This window comes from Notechis scutatus, chromosome 3 (assembly GCF_049901735.1).
Source record: "Notechis scutatus isolate UNSWTSFEM ecotype Mainland chromosome 3, rNotScu1.2, whole genome shotgun sequence".
Lineage (NCBI taxonomy): Eukaryota > Metazoa > Chordata > Lepidosauria > Squamata > Elapidae > Notechis > Notechis scutatus.
Genome location: NC_142011.1, coordinates 193,436,146 through 193,459,833, shown reverse-complemented (window position 1 = coordinate 193,459,833; position 23,688 = coordinate 193,436,146). Strand labels below are relative to the sequence as shown.

The window sequence follows — 23,688 nt, the reverse complement described above, 5'->3', positions numbered from 1 at the left end:
AGTACTATGGTAATTAGGTGTTCAGCAGAGTGAGGCAGGGATGGGATCCGACTGGTATAACTACTGGTTCTGTTGCTCTGCGTTGCATGTGGGCAATTTACAACTTGCTGAGCTGCCTGGACAGCTGAGCAGCACTGCGCGCGGATGGAAAAGCCCTTTTTTCCTGCTTTTTCAACTGCAGCTGTGCTGCACAAAGCAGCTGAGGTTGAAAAAGCAGGAAATAAAAGTCAGGTAAGAGCCCGGGCGGGAGGGTGGACCAAAGCAGCAGCAGACATAGAACCGGTTCTGTGTCTGCTGCTCTTCAGAGCAACCGGTTCTACAGAGGTGGACAGAACCAGTAGAATCCCACTCCTGGAGTGAGGGCATGGGGAAAAAACTGTCCTTATGTCTAGTTGTTTGGGCATGCAATGCCCTATAGCGACAGCCCGAGGGGAGGAGTTGAAAAATATGTCCATGATATGTGGGGTCCGTAGATATTTTCTCAGCCTTCTTTCTGATATGTGCAGTATACAGGTCTTCAATGGAAGGCAAGCTGGTTGCAATTGTTTTTCTGAATCGACGCAGGAAGGACATTCTTTGTTGTGCCTTTTTAATGATGGTTCTAATGTTAGGTGTCCATTTCAAATCCTGGGAGATCATAGTACAAATCGCACAAGTCAGTTTAGGGAACTATGTCAGTGTATGTTTGTGTGTGCATATGCCTTTACTTCAGTGTTGCCTCCTGGCTGAACTAGTCCCTGATCTAGTCAATATTTCAGAAGTGATTTACCATTGCCTCCTTCCTAGGGTTTGAGAGAGACAGGCTCAAGGTCACCCAGCTAGCTTTGTGTCTATGGCAGGACTAGAATTCAGAGTCTCCCAGTTTCTAATTCAGTGCCTGAAAAAAATACATCAAACTGGTTCTCATTTAGGAGACTAGTTGGAGCAAAATTGATCCTAGCCCTTGAGCCCAGGCTTGCATTTAAATTGGACTTTCTCCCAGAAGTTGAAAATGTCTGTTGTTACCCATCTTGGTTTCTTTACAAAGCAAGGGTAGGTTGACAGCTTTGGCTTGACTTGGTTTTTTTCCACTGAGATTTCAGCCAGGGAATCCAATAGATTCAATGGGGGCACTTTTGGGTCGCTGCCAGGGAGCAGAGTGTTCAGATCTTCTCTTCCATCTTCCATACTCAAATCTTTGGAATCTCCAGGGTCTAAGAGGCCGTTTTGTAGGCTAGAAGAGCTGGGAGATCTGTCATATGGTAACCGTTGCCTTCTATAATATTGTCTACAGTGGCTACAAAGCATTTCTTTGTTGGAAAAGAAAGTCATAGGACAGTGATGGCTAACCTTTTCTTCATCGTGTGCTGAAAGTGCATGCATGTGCACGTGTGCCTGCACCCATAATGCAATGCGTGCATGACCTCGCCCCTTGAGCATGCACGAGTGACTCCCACATGCACACGCCATGCACCTCTGCACATGTGACCCCTGTCATGCTGTGCACCTCTGCGCATACATGCGTGACTGCCCCACACTCACCCTGCCCAGCTGTGCATGCTTGCACATCTCCCACGCATGCATCTCCCATCTCACATGCACGGCAGATAAGTGACAATCAGCTGGCTGGTAGGGGGATCTGTTTCAGGTGACGGCTCGTGTGCCAGCAGAAATGGCTCTGCATGCCACTTCTGACATACGTGCCATAGGTTCACCATCACGGTCATAGGACAACAGTAGAAGATTGAAGGGCAGCTGCAGCAAAATTTGTTATTTAGGAGGTAGATCGTAGAGGGCCTGTTGGAGCCCAGCAGATCTTTAACCACCTGTTGTAGTTCACCAGCAGCAGGTGCGGATGGCTGAGGTCTCGGAGAGCGAGGACTCAGATGAGGGGTCTGCATGTGATGCAGGGATGGGGCCAAAACCATCAGGGACTGGAATGCTGCCTTCAGAGATTGAGGAGGCTGGCAGCAGTGATGAAAAGGTCCCCGAGGAGCCTGTGCCCAGTGTGTGTGTGCGCAGCAGGACTGCTCAAAGGAAAGAGCAGCTACAGCACATGGGCAACTCAGGAATAAAGCTGAAAAGGCCCCTCCCTTAAGAGATAAAAGCCATCCAAGAAACCAGAGTTCTTTGCAGGAAGCAAAGAAGTTTTGCACTCAAGCCTTGTGGACGTTTGGAATATCTTGGTTGGTGTTTGGAGACTCTTGGTGTTTGAAATAGTTCTTAGTAACTTTATCTAATGTTCTTGGCAGCCTTGCACCACCTTGGCAAGGCTCGTTCTTATCAGAGATAATTAATTTGAAACAGCCTTTTAACTGTGAAGGAACGGAATTTGTAAAGAATCATTAAAAGGTTTTGCTGTTACCTCTGTTTCGTGTTTGTTTCCTTGAACAAGGTTTGGGTCAGAACACCACCCAAGACAACTCTTGTGTGTGGCTTAGAATGTCCAAATGATAGGGCTCCAGTTGAATTAACTGGAAAAATACCACCAGTACACTTTGGACTAACTTTATACTGCCTAAATAAGGAAATGGTTATGCTTATGAGATGGAGGCATTGTTATGAGGACATGTTCTTGGCAAATGTAAGTGGGGTGTCTTCATGCTGTGGAAATCAGGCTGTTTAGATGAGTTCTTCCACTATTAAATCTGCATGTATTGGCAACTTCAGTTACATATTCAGTTACCACCCTCTTCCTGCTGTTTAATGCAGCAATAATTCATATCATCTGGCCACAGCGTAGGAAGGTGTGGCTCTGTTTTGTAAAGAGATGATTTCTTAAATGGTCTGGGGAGATTGGCACATCATTATGCATCTTGGCTCCCTTTAAAAGTACGAAGTTTGTTCTTCTAACTGCTACATGGAGGAAAGAAGAGGAAGCAGGAAGTGCTCTATGGACTCTTAATAATAATGTTGTAGAGCAGCTTAATTGCTCCATGGCTTTAATCTACAAAATACTGTAATCCAGCCCAAATAGACTTGTGAACATGAATGCATATTTAGTCCTTTGGCATGGTTCCCTACTTCCCCTAAGCACTGATTGGAACCTTTCTAGTATTCTTAAACAATTGTGCTGGCTGCTGGTCCATTTCTGTGCACAAATTTACATACTGGCACTCGTTTTTATAATCTTTTGTGATCTGAGATTAGGTAAAAGCACTCTTGAGTCAAGTTTAAATCCAGGCTCTAATCCAGTGTTCTTGGCCATGGCTAGAATGCCAGGATCATCACTTGGCTGTAAATCACTGACCTTCCACCTTAAATCCTTTAGCCAGGTTGCCAAACTCAAGTGACGTTTGTCAAATAACTCAATGGCAGCCTTACAAAAGTGGGTTGCTATTGCTCTCTTTAGGAATGTTTCTTGACCTCCTGCAGCCCCAATATTTTTGGATGGTCTCCCACCTTAGCATTAACCAGATCTGATTTTGTTCATCTTTCCAAGATCAACCAAGATTGGCTTAGGAGCTTATTAAGATGATCTGGGACTAGATTGGTCAATGAAGCATTGCCAAAAAGAGAGATTAAAAAAATATCCTTTAAATCTTATTCCTCCCTAATCACTTCCCTCCCCACCAGCTTCCTGAACTTTTAACCTTTTTTTCTTAAATTTTATGGTTCTGCAACTTTCCATAGTTTTGGTTTCATTTCTTTTTCATTGCTCACTCCCTACTCTTGTTTCATTATTGTGCCCTGATGAATTTACGTGGTGCTTTCCAGGCAAGATTTCTTCACCCATTTGTCTTTTACTTGTGTTCTTGCTGAGTCAGGATAAAAGGAAACTGCATTGTTATGGATTCAGAGTATTTGTCTAAACAAGCCCTGTATTGTCTACTACTGTCCATGGCTGGCTGGGAAATTCTGGGAGTTGAAGTCCACAAGTTGCCAAGGTTGGATACCCCGGTCTACTCTATCAGTGCCTCATGACTCATGTCAAATGCTGAGGCTCTACTCCACAGCAAACCAGATTTCCGATACCAAGTGTGTCTGAGAAGGAGCATATCTCCTTCATTTTTCTCAGTAGGAAGATCCTACACAACTTTTCATCATATCTGGGCTTTCCCTTTCATCAGTTTCCCAATGAATTAAAACTTATCCAATAGTCAGCTAACATTGCTTTAATGATTCAACAGTTCCAGCAGCAGTATTTCACAAAAGCAGGGCTAGTGGGCCATTACTTGCCAGTTTGGGAAAGGCAAAAGCCCCAGGCCAATCTGCTTCTTTTTCTCAAAGACAACCACTCCCAAATTCTGCCGAGTGCATGAAGCATATGGGGACAACTCTGATTATAGATCCATGCATGTAAGAACCTGAAGGTTCTAAATCTCAGAGAAAGAATGATGGACAGACATCTCCCCAAAGCTATTATCTCCAAGGACTTTGGATGAGAAGACTGTTGGGCACAAGAAATCAGGAACCAGGGTTGTTCATTTGAGTACAAGTTTATTCCATGCTAGCTCTCAACAAGAATCTGAACTACTAACGGTCAAGGAAAATTGGTGGTAGATAAGAATCAACAGAATTCATGGAAGGCTGGATTTAGGGATCTCATGGGTGGAAGAGACTCCAAACCGATGATGTGCTTGACCCCACCCTTGGGCTCAGCCTAGTCATCTCCTACATAAGGTAACTATTAACGCCACTGAGATCTGCTTTCCAAAGGCTGATATTTCAGCATCCCATATTTTTTTTGTAGCATAAAAAGAATCCACAGAGATGAGTCTGAGATGTTTGCTGATCACCCAAATAGTTACTTGAACTGAATTTGAGATTTCTTTACCTTCCTTCCAAGTCTGAAATATCTCTAATATCCATGGTTTATTAATTGCTAGCCACATGAAGAAGTGTCTGATTAATCACAATCCTTTCATTCTTGACCTTTTCATGCAAAGTAGAAAATTTAGCTCTGCAGGGTTTGGCCATCCTGGCTGATGACAGTGTACAAAATGCAGGTGGATATGCAAAGTGCAAACAAAATGATCGGTTTAACTTTTGTTTAACTTATTTTGTATTTCCAGTTTCATATTGTAAAGTTGACAAAGCCAGTGGCCCTTTGGTCGCAGCAAGATGTATGCAAGTGGTTGAAGAAACATTGCCCAAGTCAGTATCAAATCTACAGTGAGTCGTTCAAACAGCATGACATAACTGGTAAAGTATGAAAATATCAAATTTATTTCATTTTAGAATAGATGTGCACATGTTTAATTTCTTCTAATGCCATAAATGAGTAGCTTGTTTTATATGGGCGTGGTTTGGATTGATAAAATGGATGTGATTCCCTGGAGCAGTTTGTAGATAGGAAGAAATAAATAATGTGTGATGTGATATTATCTAAAGGAGTGATGAAAAGAAAATTTGCAATGAGGGAGTCATTCTGTGATTTAAAAAAATAGTTTTACTGGACTTCTTGCAGAGTGATAAATACTCCTATTGAGGACATGATTTAAAAAATAAAAGTCAGTATGCAAGTAAAAGTAATTAGTATCATAGGGCTGGAAGGCACCTTACATATACCAATCTTCACCTTTATGTATGAATCATATTCTCTTCCAAGTTATGGTGCCTATGAGTAAAACAATGTCTCCTGAATTTGGAATCTCAGCAACTACATGCTGAGTCCAACAGAAAGTTGGATTAGAAGGTCATTGATGGAGACCTATGGAGATTCTCAATTCTCCAGGTCATGGTTGTTGCAAAAGAGCTTTTCCAAAAGACAACTGGACTTCCTTGGTTTGTTTCTTTGAAAATGTTTTGCTTCTCATCCAGAAAGCTTCTTCTGTTCTAACTCTAACTGAAGAAGGTTCTTGAATGAGAAGCAAAATGTTTTCAAAGGAAAAAAACAAGGAAATCCATTTGCCTTTTGGAAAAGTACTTTTGGGATAACCATGTCCTGGATGATTGAGAATTTCATAGGTCTCCATCGATAACTTTCTAGTCCAACTTTCTGTTGGATTCAGCATGCAGTTGCTGAGATTCCAAATTCAGGAGACATTGTTTTACTCACAGGCACCATAACTCTTTGGAAGAGAACATGTTTCATGTATAAAGGTGCAGCTTAGTACATCAGGAAAGTGAATGTGAGTTTCATAGGATTTCAATGTTCTTTTTAAAAAGGCCTTAGGAATTGGAATTCTTCATTGGCTGTAACTAAAAGAAAAGAAGAGATAGATTCTTGATGTAGCTCCACCTTCTAATCCTTCATTGCTTCTAGTTTCTTTCTGCCTTCTATGTTTCCTCTGAAGCCACACAGAACTCATCTAAAAAAGGAGAAGCAGGCTGCTCTTTTCTTCTCCATCTTTTGTGATTTTTGTAACATTTACTATGTTTTTCCAGTAGTCTCAGAAAGCTAAGCTGGGTCTAATGCTTGGAGCTTTTAAAACTGCCAGGGCTATAGGCTAGAGTGAGAAATTGTAAAACACTTCTTGGAAGCAACCAACTCAGTTTATTTTTATTTTTATTTATTTATTTGTCAATCACTTACAAGATAATAGATATAAGTATAAACATGAGTAAGAATACAGGAAATAGGTACGAATAAATGGGGACAATAGGACAGGGATGGTAGGCACGATGGTGTAGACCCCTTACAGACCTCAGGAATGGGGTGAGGTCAATAATGGATAGTATAAGGTTAAAGGAGTGGGGGTTAGAGGATGTAACAACAGAGTCAGGTGGTGCATTCCAGGCACTGACCACTCTGTTGCTGAAGTCGTACTTTCTGCAATCGAGTTTGAAGTGGTTTACATTGAGTTTGTATCTGTTGTATGCTCTTGTATTGTTGTGGTTGAAGCGGAAGTAGACATTGTAGCAGATAATTTTGTGTGCTATGCTTAAGCCTAACCATTCAAGGTTGTCCAAGCCCAAAATGTCAAGCCTGGTGATATACAAAATGCATGAATTCCTCAACTTATTAGGCACGACCACATTCAACATTATATTAGTCTGTGAGACATGGTTAAATGCATCTTTTCCAGACTCCATTACCACAGTCAGTGAATATCATGTCTGTCGGTCAGATTGCGAAATCTGTAGAGGAGGAGGTGAAGTTGTTGTCTTCTACAAAAGATCCCTAAATCTAAAAAAGATTTAAATTGCTTCTCATTTACCTAAAGTACATTCCTTTCTTAAATTATTTTTAAAAGCAGAGAAGACTCCGCTGCATGTCTTTTGCTTGACTCCACTGGTCTGGTGACATCACTTCTCCTTCCTCTGGCCAGGTGTGAGAACGTCCTTGGTTCCCAAGAAAAATTATTTTATTGTGACTTCACAACCTCAGCTATCTCTAATCCCCTTTCCCTATCCCTGGCTCCAGTGTAGCATCAATGAAGCTCCAAGATGGCTCCGGCCAGATCAGCTTCAAGGTTGACACTATGCTCTTAATAATTCAGAAAATTTACTTGGGGACTAAGATTTCTAAAAACAAAAACATTTTGCTATAAAAGTGAAATATATGGATAGAAGATTAGCTTATTTTTATCGTATTTTTGAAAAGACTTTGATTCATAAAATGACCTGAGATCTGTTCTCCCAGGAACATTTATTAGATATATTTCTATACCGCCACAATCAAAATGACTCTCAAAGGCTTACTTAGGAAAAATATATAAAACATACCCGGTAAAAAGAAACACAATGGCAATTCAGCAATGCAATTGAACAACATTTTCTTCATCTCAATGCAATTTTTTTTAAAAAATGAAGTAGAAAAGAATAATTGTATGAAATTGCAAGAAGGGAGACATTGCATAAGCTACACATCTATTCCCTTGGTACAAATGGTGAGTGAAGCTGCATTGGAAAATCTGAGTAGGATTCATGTATCATTTTTGAATAATTCACCAGACGTTGCTTGTCCTCCTTAGTCCCCAGATTCTGTGACATGAACTGCTCTTGTAGATATGCTCTAGAAGGAAGTGCAAATAGGGTACCTTTCCAGATTAAAGGCGATCATTTTAAATAACGTGAAATGCCGTCTATAAACCAGGGCTGGCAGGAAAGGTAGAACAAACAATGATGTAGCAAAACAACAATACTTCCGTTTAATATTTTATAAGATCTCGATAATACAATATTTGGTGACCAGCATGTCTATATGCCAAAGGCACATGGAATGCTGTTACTTTCCCATTAATCTACTCACACTTTTGCATGCTTTCAAACTGCTAGGTGAGCAGTACGGAGTCCTATTTTGATGTGTTTAGACTGTAGAAAGCTGCAGTGAAGAACTGAGGGAACTACAAAATAAGATGCATTGCTAAGCCATCATTTGCACATTAGTCCATCCTTTACAAAGTACAATTTCTAAAAATCAAATTCTTTAATTATTCCAATTGGCCAGTAGGCTTGAAGCATAAAAGAAGAATTGGCTATTAAAAAATGTATAGTTTATCTGAAATTCACATAAAACTGCATTGTATTAATCAAAGGCTTAGTAAATGGTGCTGAAAGGGATTGTGATGGCATTACATAATGCTGAATGTTCCTGGTGGCTTTGTCCATTTAGTTACCCATTTGGTTTGGAAATTTAGGGGGAAATGGAAAATATTGCTTAACAGTCTTCAATAATTAATGATAATGTCATTTTGTGACCTATTTTTTTCCAGAACTTATAAAATTATAGGATACATGAAATTAATTTAGATTTTATTTTTTTGCCAGCCAGATTGATCCTGGTAAAACACTGGAAAATAAATTACTTATTTCTTTTGATCAGTGATTGCTAAAACTGCGGAAAATAATCATGGTTGAAAAACAAACCCAGCAGCAAAAATTCTTGAAGATCACTTTAATTAAAATTCATTTCATTCATTCTTGGTTTTTAGTTAGGTTAGCAAAGTAATATTAATACATCGACTCTACTTATGTAATAACTGCTAGGAAATAAATATTGAATTTAAATATTGAATTTAAAATAGGGGTGCATTTCTCCAAAAGATCAGAAACTATGCGTTTCATGTAATTGCTGTTTTCTCTGTGTCTTTTGCTTTCCCCCCAAGTTGCTTATAATTCAAAATATCTACAAGTGTATGTGTTAATTTTTTTTAAAAAAAAGTACATTCAATGTGGATATCAGAAAGTTTATTTCTAAATGGATGTCTCCTTTGATTCATGCTTGATTCTTGATAACTTCATGGACATGTTTACATATGCTTTTTAGCTGTAGTATGGAACCAGTTTGGTGTAATAGTTAAGGCAACAAGCTAAGAGACCGGGAGTTCTAGTCCCACCTTAGTCATGAAGCCAGTTAGAATAGAATAACAGATATAGCTAAGATATATAGCTAAGATATATCCAAATACCAGCCCAAAATGTTGGAAGTGTGAACAAGTTGACGGTACCTTTTACCACATGTGGTGACTATGCCCAAAGGCCAGGACTTATTGGACCAAAATTAAAAATTGGATACAAGAAATTACTGGACATCAAATTGAATTCAAACTGGAACTCTACTTACTGGGGATAATCAAAAAACAATATCTGAAAAAGATAAAATATATAATGTTACACATATTGACAGCAGCCAGAATAGTTTATGCGCAAATGTGGAAAGAGCATAAGGTCCCAACAGAATAATTAATTCTACAAAAAATAGCAGATTGCGCAGAAATGGATATGCTCACACTAAAAATAAAGGAAAAAGAAGAATCTGACTCTTCCTCGGTTTGACATAGATGGTACAAGTGGCTAGAAAAGAGAGATAAGAATTGAAAAAGATGACTACATAGGAGAATTCTCAAGAGAGTGATACATAGATATGTAGATAGGTAAAATAGGTAAAGCTAGGTATTAATAGTAAATATAAGTAAAGATAATAATTACTAGTTATATGTACAAATAGATGATGGAAATATAAGATAATACCGAATGCTGATGCAAGTGCTGTTGAAAATGTAATTATGATTTGCACTGGTGGAAAATAATAAAAACTGTTTGAAAAAAAGAAGAATAGCATAACAGAGTTGGAAGGGACCTTGGAGGTCTTCTAGTCCAACCCCCTGCTTAAGCAGGAAACCCTACATCACTTCAGACAAATGGTTATCCAATCTCTTCTTAAAAACTTCTAGTGTTGGAACATTCACAACTTCTGGAGGCAAGTTGTTCCACTGATTAATTGTTCTAACTGTCAGGAAATTTCTCCTTGAGCAACCTTGGGCCAGTCATTCCTTCTCAGCCCTAGAATGGAGGCAATGACCACTTCTGAAAAACCTTGCCAGGGAAACCCACAGGGACTTGTCTAGTCAGTTGCTAGGAGTCAACGCTGATTTGAAGACACCAAAATAAAAAAGTATGGAAATGGTCTTGGATTTCCTAGTGGTGACCTAAATATTCATCAGGTCTGTCCCTGCCTAGCCTTGTGAGAGACCAGGTGTCTTCCAACAACTCTGCATAGACTTTGAGGAATCAGGTTCTAATTACAGCACATGTGAATAAATTTTGGCAGATTAAACCCCATAAAACTCATCCTCTCAAAGGCTGTGATCTTTAGTTAGGTCGGTGTTTTCATTCTTTTTTTTTAACATTCCTTTTTTCATTCAGCTCATCAAGTGCTGAGATATCACAGTGTATATTTTTGTACAAAGTATCTCTGATAAATTGGTAGGGGGAAAAAAGAGAAGGACAATGCTTTGTCTCATTTGTGATGGATTTTCCAGCAGGATGCTCTCGAGACGTATAATAATTTTTAGCTCCTCTAGAGGGAGCTTGAACACAAAATACAATACTCTTTTCTCTTGTTTCAGGACACACAATAATACATCTTCCAGCCTTTGGGAATGAATTGAAAGGATCAAAAAAAGAGTAATTTAATTCAACAGATCGTTTTAAAATTTCCCATTTAAGCTACAAGAGTCTTTGCTTAACATAGCTGCATCTTTCTGTTTTCAAAAATTAGTGATGTCTTCTGTTTGTAATTTAATCAATTTGTTTTTATTTGTTTATTTTTGTAAAATTTAAATGTAAACTACTTAATTCGTTTAGATCAGAAAAAGGGATATAAGTAGAATAAACAAATTAGTGAGCATTTCTTTCCTCTGCCACAATTTTTTTATTAACTTGTAATTTAACTGCTGGATTCTGATGTTAAAATTTCTGGGAAAGGAACACTTAAATTTGCTATTGTTCTGTATTTCTCCTTTTCTCTAGTGTCATAGGAAATCTATATTATTTAATTACATGCATACAAAGAGTTTGGACCTTAGAAACTATTAGAGTGATGCTTTGCACTCTTGAACCAATCCTTAAACCCGTTTTCAGTATGCTGCACAAATGAAAATTCTAAAGAAAAAGGAAAGCCATTTTTGAACTAGTTGAGTTAGTTTGTCTTTATTTTGGATGATTTTGCAAATTGTTGAAAATAAGCAGGAGGAAAGCATTATATTGGATGGGGGGAAAGTCACCTGTACTCCTTCACTTACAACCACAATTGAGCCCAAAATTTCTGTAGCTGAGACAGTTGTTAAGTGAATTTTGTCCCACTTTATGACCTTTCTTGCCACAATTGTTAAGTGAATCACTGCAGTTGTTAAGTTAGTAACCCGGTTGTTAAGTGAAACTGGTTTCCCCATTGACTTTCCTTGTCAGAATGTCAAAAAAGGGGATCACATGATCTGGGACACTGAAACCATCATAAATAAGAAGGAATTTTGATCGTTACATCTCCAACATTTTGCCGATCTGTTTGGAAACATTTTGGCCAAGGAACTTTCTTTCATATGTGGTGGACCTGCCCAAAAGCTAGGAAATACTGATGTAAAGTAAAGAATTGGCTAGAAGTAATTACCAAATGAAAAATTGAGATGAAACCAGAACTATTTTTATTGGGCGTATTAAGACAAAATACTAGCAAAAAATTTCAATACATTATACTCCAGGTAATAACCATGGTGAGAATTGCTTTTGCTCAAAATTGGAAACAAGACAATATTCCTTCTGATGTAATGATAATTTAAAAAGGTTCTTGAGTGTGCAGAGATGGACAGGTTAACAATGGAATTAAAAGACAGAGAAGAAACAGAATATTATAAGATCTAGAATATATGGTATAATTCAGAGGTGGCATTTAGCAGGTTCTGATCAGATCTGGAGAACCAGTAGCAGAAATTTTGAGTACTTCGGAAAACCGGCAAATACCACCTCTGACTGGAGATTTTACAGTATCCTTCCCCTGCACACCCACCAAGCCACGCCCACAGAACCAGTAGTAAAAAAATATGAATCCCACCACTGGTATAATTGGTTAGAAAACCGACATAAAGTTGTTACATGGAGAGTATGTAGGAGCTATAGTAAAATGGGGAAATACTGTATATATATCTGTAAATACTGTTACAAGTTAAATGTAGAAATAACTATATAATGTATAGAATAGTAACCTATACAATTAGAAACTATGTTAATATGAGTGAATACCGATACCGGAACACGGTAACGAGTGGAAATGTGGTGTTATGGTGGAAATATGATTAATAAAAATTTACTTTAGAAAAAAAATGAATTTTGATCATGGGATCATGAGGATGCTACAACCGTTGTTAAGTGTGAAAAATGGCCTTAAGTCACTTTTTTCAGTGATGTTGTAACCTCGAACAGTCAATAAATGAACTTGAGGCATTAAAAACATAATCAAAACAAAAACCTTTTCTTGAATAGTTAAAAAGCAGGTAGTGGTCTATTTGAAAAAAAAAACATTTTGGCAAAGGGCAATCTGCTGGAAAATGTCATCATTAATACCTCCAAACATCTCTGCCCTCACAGTGTATAAAAGTGCTTAAGGAAAGACAATAATGGAGAGGATCAAGGAGAGAACCTACCTAGAACCAGGGGTGAAATACCAGGGGTGGGATTCAAATTTTTTAACAACCGGTTCTGTGGGCATGGCTTAGGTGGTGGGCATGGCTTGGTGGTCATGTGACTGGGTGGACATGGCTTGGTGGTCATGTTATTGGCTGCGTGTGGCCAACTCAATATCACTAACATCGAGGCACGCATCTCCTCGCCTGGCCTCTCGTGACTGTGGGGGTGCTGCAACAGTCGTAAGTGTGAAAAATGGTCATAAGTCACTTTTTTCAGTGCCACTGTAACTTTGAATGGTCACTCCACACAAGCAAAGTACCAACAAAGGAGGGGAAAAAAACTCCAGAGAAGTTCCAGAGACAGGAAGTCTAGTCCTGCCAAGAATGTAATATGGGTTAACGGAGAAGCAGTTTCTGTAAGCAACACCAGAATGTTTCCTTCCTGCCTTCCTTACAGGATTAGGCCAGTAATTCCTTCTAACAACTGGTTCTCTGAACTGCTTAGAATGTTAACAACTGGTTCTAGGGAATAGGTGCCAACCTGTAGAATCCCACCCCTGCCTAGAACTAAGGAAAAATGTCCTAACAGTGAGAAAAATTAACCATTAGAATGACTTGCCTCCAGAAGTTGTGGGTGTTTCATCACTGGATGTTTTTAAGAAGAGAATGAAAGAGCCATTTGTCTGAAATGGTATAGGGTCTCCTGATTGACCAGGAGGGTGGACTAGAAGACCTCCAAGATCCCTTCCAACTCTGTTATTCTATTCTGTTCTGAAAGCTGTTTCATTTACGAACCGAATGCCAAATTAGACATTCTTTCACCTTCAGAAGTACTAGAATTGTATCACAGCAATGACTATACTAACTAAGGAATTCTGGAATTTGAAATTTAGACATCTGGAAGATACTAGGTTTTGGAAGGCTGGTCTAAAACTTAAACTTAACTTAAAACTTTAAAATTGTACCAAGAGTAGGGAAATTTTCCTCTAGGAGGCTAACCTTTTCGGCACCAAGTGCCCAAAGTGCAAGCGCACCTGCGCACCCCCAAAATGCAATATGTGCACATCCCCTGCGCATGCACCCCACACCCCCATGCATGCATGCATTTTCCCCTTGTATGTGCCCCCCATGTGCATGCACCCCACCCCCCCCCCATGTATGCATGACAGAGCCCCGAAGACCAGCTAGCTAGTGGAGGCACACATGCGTGGCAGAACTGAGCTGGAGCAACAGCTCACGTGCCCATAGAGAGGGTTCTACGTGCCACCTCTGTGTTCTGACTCATGCCCTTTTCCGACAAATCAAACACAATTCAAAAAGAACAGAAACCTTGTAATGCTTTTACAAAATAATTAGCTGTGATAAACACAAGCCTTGCCAAACTGTGCAATACTTGCCAAAAGATAACAGACAAGAAATAATTTGCAAAATAAGAATCTTCAAATACAAATTCAGGATACTGGAATGTCCACGAGGCTGGAGTTTCAAAACGTTTTTGCCTTCTGCAAAGTATGTTCCTTTCACAGCTGGCTTTTATCTTCTTGAAGGAGGAGCCATTACCTTGCAGCCTTTCTCCCGTGTCATCCGTGCTGTTGTAACTGCTCTTTCCTATGAGCAATCCTGCATGCACGCGCACTTGGCACAGGCTCCTCAGGAACCTCCTCATTGCTGCTGCCAGCTCCCACAATCTCTGAAGGCAGCAGTCCACTCCCTAATGGTCCTGGCCCTTCATCTGAGTCCTCGCTCTCCTCAGCCGTCCACACTTGCTGCCGGCTAACCCCAACACTGGCACATGTGCCATAAGTTCGCCATCACGGCTCTAGGAGGAGAGCAAGGAGAGGTTTTAGCCCATCCTCAATTTCACAGGGTTTCACAGGGTTCACAGGGTGACTTTCAGCCACTCATTCTTTCTCAGCTCAACCTTCCTTAGAGGATTGTTGGGGGAAAGTAGAGTGAAGGAGCAGATATGCTATATACTGTACCCTGCCTTGAGCTGCTGAATGAAGGATGAGGTATAAATCAGATGAATGAATAAGGGAATGAATGAATGTGTATTATTTATAGTCTTGAGTTTGGCATCTCAAATCACTACCCTGAGACGTTATTGCTTTCTCTGTTGTTATTTTTAAATTTAAAAAAATGAACCCAAGCAAAACTAAATGGATTTATATCTATATATCAAGGGAAAAAAATAGCAAAGGTAGCAGAGATGATTAATGGTCTTTTCAAAGCCAAGGAAAGAAGAAAGATAAGACTGCAAGTTCATAACATCTGGAGATTCTTCCATTATCTGGTGAATGGTTAGTTATGTCTCTTCTTCATCAAAGGGTGGTTATCAAGGAAACAGAGAAAGCTCTACTCAAGTGAACTCAATGAAGGGGGAGCAGGTTTCTTAGAAGTAGAAGACTTGTTATCAAAATGTCTGTAACAGTTTCCCTTTCAATAAAAGGATAAAGTACCCTCTGTCAGAATCTTGCTATTGAGTTGTCATCAGATGCCAAACATTTAACAGATTGTATAGCATGGCCTGGAAGAGCATTTACCTGATATTGGTAAATCAGTGTTTTATGATTGCTACCTTAAAATCGCAAGTCTTTTGCTCTCTGTCTTTCTCTCATCTCACCTTTATTATTATTTTTATAAATAACTCAAGATGGTGAACAGTCCTATTACTCCTTCCTCCTCTTATTTTTTCCACAATAACAACCCTGTTGAGCTGAGAGAGAGAGAGTGACCACTAAATGTGTTTCCCCATCTAAAAAAAACTCTGGACAGGATCTTCAAATTGGCAAGATTCCTGTACATTATATTCTTCATTGCTTCTCTCCAGACTCCTCAATACTTGTATTCTGGCATATTTCAATATTCATTTATTTTACAAATTCATACTGAAACACTGAAGAAAACCAAGAACCCTAAAAAAGAGATTAAGGTGTGGTTCGTTGAGTTTAGAAAAGCCTTCAATTGTATTAACTATGTCAAGCGTGGAAGAAAAATTAAAGTTTCAGAACATTTAATAATCCTCACAAAAACCCAACAGGTGAGGGAGCCAAAGAATATGCATAGAACATAGCAATAGCAACAGCACTTAGACTTATAATGTGCTCCACAGTACTTTATAGCCCTCTCTAAGCAGTTTACAGAGTCAGCATATTGCCCCCAACAATCTGGGTCTTCATTTTACCAACTTAGGAAGGATGGAAGGCTGAGTCAAACTTGAGCCTGGTGGGATTCGAACTGGCAAATTGCAGGCAGTCGGCAGTCAACAGAAATAGCATGAAGTACTGCATTCTAACCACTGCACCACCGCAGATCTTTGGAGAAAAAGATTGGTGTAGAGCACAATGGTGCAGACAATTCCAGATGCCCCTAAGGTGGCACACATAACGCTATTTTATAAGCTGCATTGTTGTCAGTTTGCTTCTGATTCAATTGAATTGTTAGTTATCATTTTTAAAGCCCTTTGTGGCATGGGAGCAGGTTATCTGAGAAACTGTCTTGACTCAGTGGGGTTGGCCCGCCCCACTTTTTCTAGCACAGGGGTGTCAAATTCAAGGCCTGCGGGCTGGATCCAGTCCTCAGGGTGCTTAGATCTGGGCTGTAGGGCCACCCTGGAAACAGTGAAGGACCGGCCCGTGGTACCTCTGCCAGTGAAAATGGAGCTCGTGGGGGCCATATGTGGCCCTCCTGAGTTCTGTTTTTGCTGGCAAAGGGTTGCAGGAGGCCATTGCTGCTGAAACCAGAGCTCATGAGCCCGTGTTCACTGGCAGAGCATTCAGGCCACCACAGGCGCCCCCAACACGAGTCACATCAAGTTGGCCAAGTCTACCCTGGCCCCCCAGAGGTCAAACACAATCCTGATACAGCCTTCAATGAAATCGAGTTTGACAGTCCTGTATTTTTTATTTTTTTATTTAATTTGATTTGTCAATCACTTACAAGATAATAGGTATAAGAGTAAACATAGTTATGAATACATGAAATGGAAAATAAAAGAAACAATAGGACAGGGATGGTAGGCACGTTGGTGTGCTTATGCACACCCCCTACAGACCTCTTAGGAAAGGGGTGAGGTCAATAGTAGACAGTCTAAGGTTAAAGTTTTTGGGGTTTGGGGAAGAAACCACAGAGTCAGTAGTGTTCCAGACATTGACTTCTGTTGCTGAAGCTATTTCGCAATGAGTTTGGGGTTAACCTTGAGTTTGTATCTATTGTGTGCTCTTGTATTGTTATGGTTGAAGCTGAAGTATTCATTGACAGGTAGGACATTTGTGGTGGACTCCCATGGAAAGGATGAGACACAAGCGAGTGAACTCGGGATGGGAGTCCAGAGCAATTTCTAGTGCTCCCTTTTTATTGAGAATTTTACACATAGTAAGCATTCACATTGTGGATTACAATAATTAAACATAATACACAGAATTATTTACAATTGTCTGAGCTGCTTGATTGTTTCTGGTGTTTACTTTTAATTTCCTTGTTTTATCTAGGTGACCTTTAGGCAGACATGTATGTATAAGGTCTTAGATTAATCATTACTCAATACTGGAGTCAGAGTTATTCCCACATCTCCCGCTTTTAGTTTTTTGATGATCGCGGATGCCTCGGTAGCTTTTCGCCATCTGCAACAACAGCTCTCCTTCCGTAGGCTTCACCCGACACATTCCTAAAAGTCCAGGGAGACATTGGATACAACAGCATACACAAAGAGAAAGTATAAAAAGCAATATCACTCCAACAATTAAATGACGAATCCATGAACTATCTGGCAACCAGGACCAAAGTGCAGACCACACGTCCAGTCCTCGTCTTCCGATCGTAATGGATTCTCATTCAGGGTTTGTTCCATATGCTGTATAGTAGCGGTAATGTTTGGAGAATAATCAGAGATATACATGCAACAATGCGTATGAATCACAGCGCAAACTCCCCTTGCGCTGCCAAAATAGTGTCCACCGCATATCTGGTTTGCAGGACAAAGTCAAGGATTTTTCCTTGCTCTTCTTCAAGCAGCTTTAGAGTTTTAATGGTGTCTTTAAACATAGTAACTGTCCAATTGTTTAAACGATGTAAATCTCTATAGTTCATCATGACTCCTAAAGGAGGAATAACTCCCCGATATCTGTGTCCAGTAGTCATGAGTCAAAACAGAGTTTACTCCGTATGGAACGTGCATTGCGGATATGAGCAGTCCCCAATGATTTTTGAATGAAATGAGATGGGATTACTTTCCCAAAGGTGCAGACTCCTTTCCATCGTGCTGGCATGCGATCATAGGCCATCCGTCCACACAGTAACCATAGATTTGCTCCCAGGAGATGACCAACCATATTTGGTTCAGCATAGATTAATTGTGCAAAGGATTCCATTAACATAGCCAAATAAGTGGATGGTGGTGCGTATTTCCCATTTGCACATTTGGGCAACTGGTTTTCTCTCGTGGTGGGACAACATGTGGCAGGAATATATGGACACCTATTTTCATTGATCAAAGATGTGATATCATATCAAGAAATGTTATGTACAAAGTAAGTGAGATTTTTAGTTTTCATATCATTAGAATAAAACCGACTTCAATTGCTAATAACAATTGTTTTGTTGCAAAATGGATATGTTCCCAAGTAAGTCATATTCTCTACTGTCTCATTGTGGGTCCAGCAGATACCTGCCACCTCTTGGATTCGGCTTCCAAGGTGCAAGGTATTTATGTTACTTGTAGTCCAACTGTTAGACCACGTCCCCTAACAACCATAGCATTGTCCCTTATACCAGTCACCTTCGCCAGAGGTACTGCAACCATTGGAAGCCCTGATGTTTTGTGAGTTGGCATGTGCATACATATCCAACAATCAGTTTTATTTATGAAGGTTTGCTAGCTTCCCCATGTCCTGGATCAACGTGTTTCTTTTCCATTCCCCAAATCCATCCCCTTGCCCCTTTGGCTGATGATAAGGACGCACACAGCGAGCAGGAACCCAAACAACTGTCCCCTCATCTTCAACAGCAGCGTATCCTCTGCCCCAAGTTATCAGCGGACAGGTCCTCTCCACTTTGGATCTGGTAGTCTCCTATATCGAACTTTCGGTCTTGGCGTACCTGCAGAAGGGGAGGAAGCAAAATGCCTACTGGCTGCCGTAGCAGCTGTCATGTTTAGAAAATTTAAAGTATATAAAGTAATATTTAAGAATGTTTTGTATGTAAGGCAGCCATATCCATCCACTTCCCCCGTTTTTGTTTTTATGTGAAGGAGTGTCCTTTGGAAGTGGCCATTGGTCAATCCAGACTGGCTGAGAGGTTAACAATTGTAATTTTTCCATTATCCAATAACAATTTTTGTGCAAAATTGTGATAGCAAATCTCTACCCCACAAGTTTATATGCAAGGGCAACACAAGAGGTTGAATCCTTGCAGTCTCACCAGTTTCTCTATGCAATGCCTTCAACCAATGTACACTACTTCTAGCAAACTGCATACCACCAACTCCACGAACAACTGGAGAGTCCTCAAGCGCCCATTCATTTGGCCATTCCTTTTGGCGTATCACAGAGACATCTGCTCCGGAATCTATAAGGCCAGAAAATGATTTTTCTTGAATTTCAATTGTCATTTTTGGTTGATCTGTAGTCAAATTTTTGTCAGCGCTAGCAATTCTGCAGCAACTGGAGAACTGGTCATTTCAGTGGACCCAAAACCGCCAGTTCGTGGGATCCCAATTAAAGGATTCATAGGAATGTATGGAAGCAATAATAACTGGGCAATAGAGTCACCGCCATTAATGATGCAGGAGTATCAGTGTACAATTGTATCTTAATAACCCCTTTATAATCTTGATCAATAACTCCTGGAATAACAAAAACCCTTTTTCTGATGCAGAAGACCTGGGAAGTACCAATCCCACTGTTTTTCTGGCAGTGGCCCATGCAAATGAGTGTCCCCAATGTACACTTGATTAGGAAAGGTCACATCAATTGAGTGCATTTTAAACTCAAACCTGCACTCCCAGTAATTGCAGGCGATGCTTTTGTGACAGCCTTGGGAGCGGGCTAGCTGCACGCCCCAAATTTAGTTTCACGGATTTTGGTTCTGATCAGAGCGACATTGATTTGCCCAATGAAACCCTTTTTGCATTTTGGACAGATTGACTTCGGGCGAATGTCCTTAATTTTGTTTTTGTTAAATGCCATTCCCCCCCCACCAGGAGCACGGCACTGAGCTTTAAAATGGCCAGGCTTCCCACAATTAAAACAATTCCCTGTAGGTTTCATCCCTTTTTGTAATGCCATAGCCAAAGTCTCTATGTTGTAAGCCTGAGAACCTACTACTGCACATGCCTTTAACAGATCAGCCAGAGTAACCTCACCTCTAGCCACCAAAGGCTGTAAAATACGCTTGCAGTCAGCGTTTGCATTTTCAACTGCCAATTTCAGCAAAAGTTCCTTTGCTGCTTCGTCATTAGATATTTGTCTGGTAATAGCCAATTGCAGCCTTTCCATAAAATCATTATAAGACTCAGATGCTGTTTGCTTAATTTGAGAAAAAGACTGTGCTGGGGTTCTCACATCCTGGATGCGGGACAATGCCCCAAGGACAGCTTCCATAACCACTGGAAATACGTGATCAGGCAAATTAGCAGCTTGATCAGCAGTGGATTCAAACAAGCCTGCCCCATAGATTTGGTCTGGCGTATACAGCCCCACTGAATTCCTTCCCTAGTGATAGCTTCTCTTTGGTATTCTGAGTCAAAGACCACATACTGAGTAGAACTCAATATCATTCTCATTAAATCTTTCCAGTCACTAGGAATCATACGTGAGGTAGCCAAACTTGTCAGAAGCCCCTTTGTAAAAGGACTTTGAATACCATAATCTTTAACTGCTTTTTTAATTTCCCTAAGAACAGCTAAAGGAATTGGAATCCATTCAGTTTGCATATTACCTTGAGCATTTATTTGCCTATTAACTGAAACAAATTCATCTGGGTAATCTCGTCAGGCTCTAATTTCCCTTCATTGAAAGCCTGATGCATCATTGTTGAACTTTCCCCATTTGTGATTGGATTTTCTCCTCTACAGGCGTAAGCGCTGTTGGGGTTGAGAAGGCATATTCCAATTTAGAAATTGGGGGTGCAACACAACTCCTTCATAAGGAGGAGGTTCAACTAAAATTTTTAAAAGAGGTTGCTGCTGTGTCTCTAAAGCAGTCATAACAACCTTCCAATATATCAAAATTTCATCTGTTGCCCGTGGCTCTTCATGAAGGATAGTTCCAATTCTCCTCCATGTGTCTAACTTTAAAGATCCCTTCTCTGGATACCAGGGACACTGCCGCCAGATCTCTTGCAGCAGCTCTTTCACATTACCTTTGAAAGAACTATTTGCTCCCCCCAGAGGGTTTAAAGATAAAGAAGTTTGTCCTGACTAACCTCAGCAGCTCACTAACATGCCGTCCTGTGGCTGAGAGAGTTTTCCCCCATGCTCCCTGAAAAATCCTATTGTCCAGCAATAGTTAAGTACGTACTTTACCTATTCCAAGTGAGGAAACACGGAGGTCCGGACACGTACCACGTGCAGTGGATCACGTCGGGGTCACCACTTGTGGTGGACTCCCATGGAAAGGATGAGACACAAGCGAGTGAACTTGGGATGGGAGTCCAGAGCAATTTCTAGTGCTCCCTTTTATTGAGAATTTTACACATAGTAAGCATTCACATTGTGGATTACAATAATTAAACATAATACACAGAATTATTTACAATTGTCTGAGCTGCTTGATTGTTTCTGGTGTTTACTTTAATTTCCTTGTTTTATCTAGGTGACCTTTAGGCAGACATGTATGTATAAGGTCTTAGATTAATCATTACTCAATACTGGAGTCAGAGTTATTCCCACAGACATTGCAATGTATTTCTTTTTTAAATTTTATTGGTTTTTAAAAACAAACATAAACAAACAAAACATAAAAACATCAAGCTATCTTCCATATGTGTACATACAATGTGCCGGTTGGTTTACAAATTGTTTTGTGCTTCCATTTCGTAGTCATCAATTACAATTACATTGCATATGATCTCATATTTTCAATCAAAAATTAAATACCTTAGTGTTGTGATTCCGGCATCTGCTACAGGTTTTTTGAATGACAGCTCCAGCGAGGAGGACTTATATGAATCAGCAAGTTCTAACGATGAGGAGGAGATGAATGCATTTGATTTGCAAGATCGGCTTGAACCTTCAAACCTCCTCCACCCTTCAATTAGGTGGTCAGCCGGGAACGGGTGATAATGAGGAACAAATGTTATCTTCAGGTGAAGAAGATGATAATTTGGATGATTGCTGGGTAGATGTCAGGACAAGACGTCTCCTGACAAGGAGGAACCAACGAGGATACAGTAGGAGAGCAGACCAGCAATTAGACTAATTAGTTACTCTATAAAGGAGAGATATGACTTTGCACTTTGTCCGAACAAAGTGTCTATTTGCAAGGAGAACTGAAGAGCACAGTTTGGAGGATTTTGATCTGAAATATCTTGTTGGGATTTGGATTTAATTCGTTGGAACTTCTACTTATTGGAATTATTTTGTGAAGGATTTTGATCTGAAGAATCTTGTTGAGTCTTGGATTTAGTTCGTTGGAACTTTTACTTATTGGAGCTATCTGTGAAAATTCCTGTTTGCTGCCTTTCTTTACAAGGACTGTTGCTTTCAGCCTTATCTGTTTACTTTAAAAGGTGGGACATAACATTTTCCTGTTTGCTGCCTTTCTTTACAAGGACTGCTGCTTTCAGCCTTAACTGTTTATTTTAGAAGGTGGGACATAACACCTTAGTATCATTATTAATCAATCATTTGACTATACTTTTATTCATCCATGTTTTACAAGATAATCATAATTTACTTAGTTTATTTTATAACAGTTCATATTATCACACCAAATCTATCCTAAAATCATTTTGTAGATATAATAAGAAAGAAGTACATCTTTATATATTTATTATTTTCTAAAAGTCTACATATTTCATTACTGTATTTTATTGTCTAACCATTGATAGAAAAGATCTCAAATTTTATAAAATTGTTTATCCTCTTGTTCTCTAATTTCAAATGTCAATCTACTCATTTCAGCACATTCCAATATTTTCTTAATGATTTCCTCCTGTGATGGTATTTTCTCATTTTTCCAGTTTTTAGCAAATACAATCCTAACCGCTGTTAATACATTTACAATCAGGTATTTCAAGTTTTTACTATATATTTCAGGTAAAATTCCCAATAAAAATATTTCTGGTTTCAAATCTATATGCTTTTTTGTCATTTTTTCCAACCACGTGTGGATTTTAGTCCAGTATATTTTAGCATCTGCACAAGTCCACCACATATGGTAATATGAGCCAGGTATCTGATGACATTTCCAACATTTTTGGTTATTCTTGAACATTCTTGCTATTTTTGTCAGGGGGAAATGCCACCTGTAAAACATCTTATACAAATTTTCTTTATATGCTGTTGACATTGTCATTTTATAATTTTGAGACCACAGTTTTTGCCATTTCTCTAAATCGATCCCATATCCAAAATTCTTCCCCCAAGCAATCATAGTTTCTTTAACTTGTTCTTCTTCTAATTTAATTTCTAATAAATATCCATACAGTTTTTTAATCACCTTTTCATCAGTACCTGTCAAATCTTATCTAAATCAGTCAATTTATCATAGAAACCTTCCATTTTAGAATCTTTATCATACCTTGAATGTATTTGTACATATGAAAACCAATTATACCTTGTTCCTCTAGCTTTTGTATAGATTTGAGTTCACCCTTTTCATTCAATATTTCACCATATCTAACTGTTTGTTCCTTTTTGTATATTATAGGATAAGAAAATGCTTCAATAGTCGATAACCAGACTGGAATTTTCAAATAACAT

General features: G+C 39.5%; 1 protein-coding gene across 4 annotated transcripts in view; it reads left to right on the top strand.

The window, feature by feature from the left end:
* The window catches only part of SAMD12 (sterile alpha motif domain containing 12), a 292,967-nt gene that overhangs the window by 67,301 nt on the left and 201,978 nt on the right, over positions 1-23,688 (top strand). For all 4 annotated transcript variants that reach the window (XM_026689580.2, XM_087962121.1, XM_087962122.1 and 1 more), the window contains exon 3: positions 4,995-5,124. In XM_026689580.2, the coding sequence (XP_026545365.1) occupies positions 4,995-5,124 (130 nt within the window). The remainder of the gene's footprint in view (positions 1-4,994; positions 5,125-23,688) is intronic.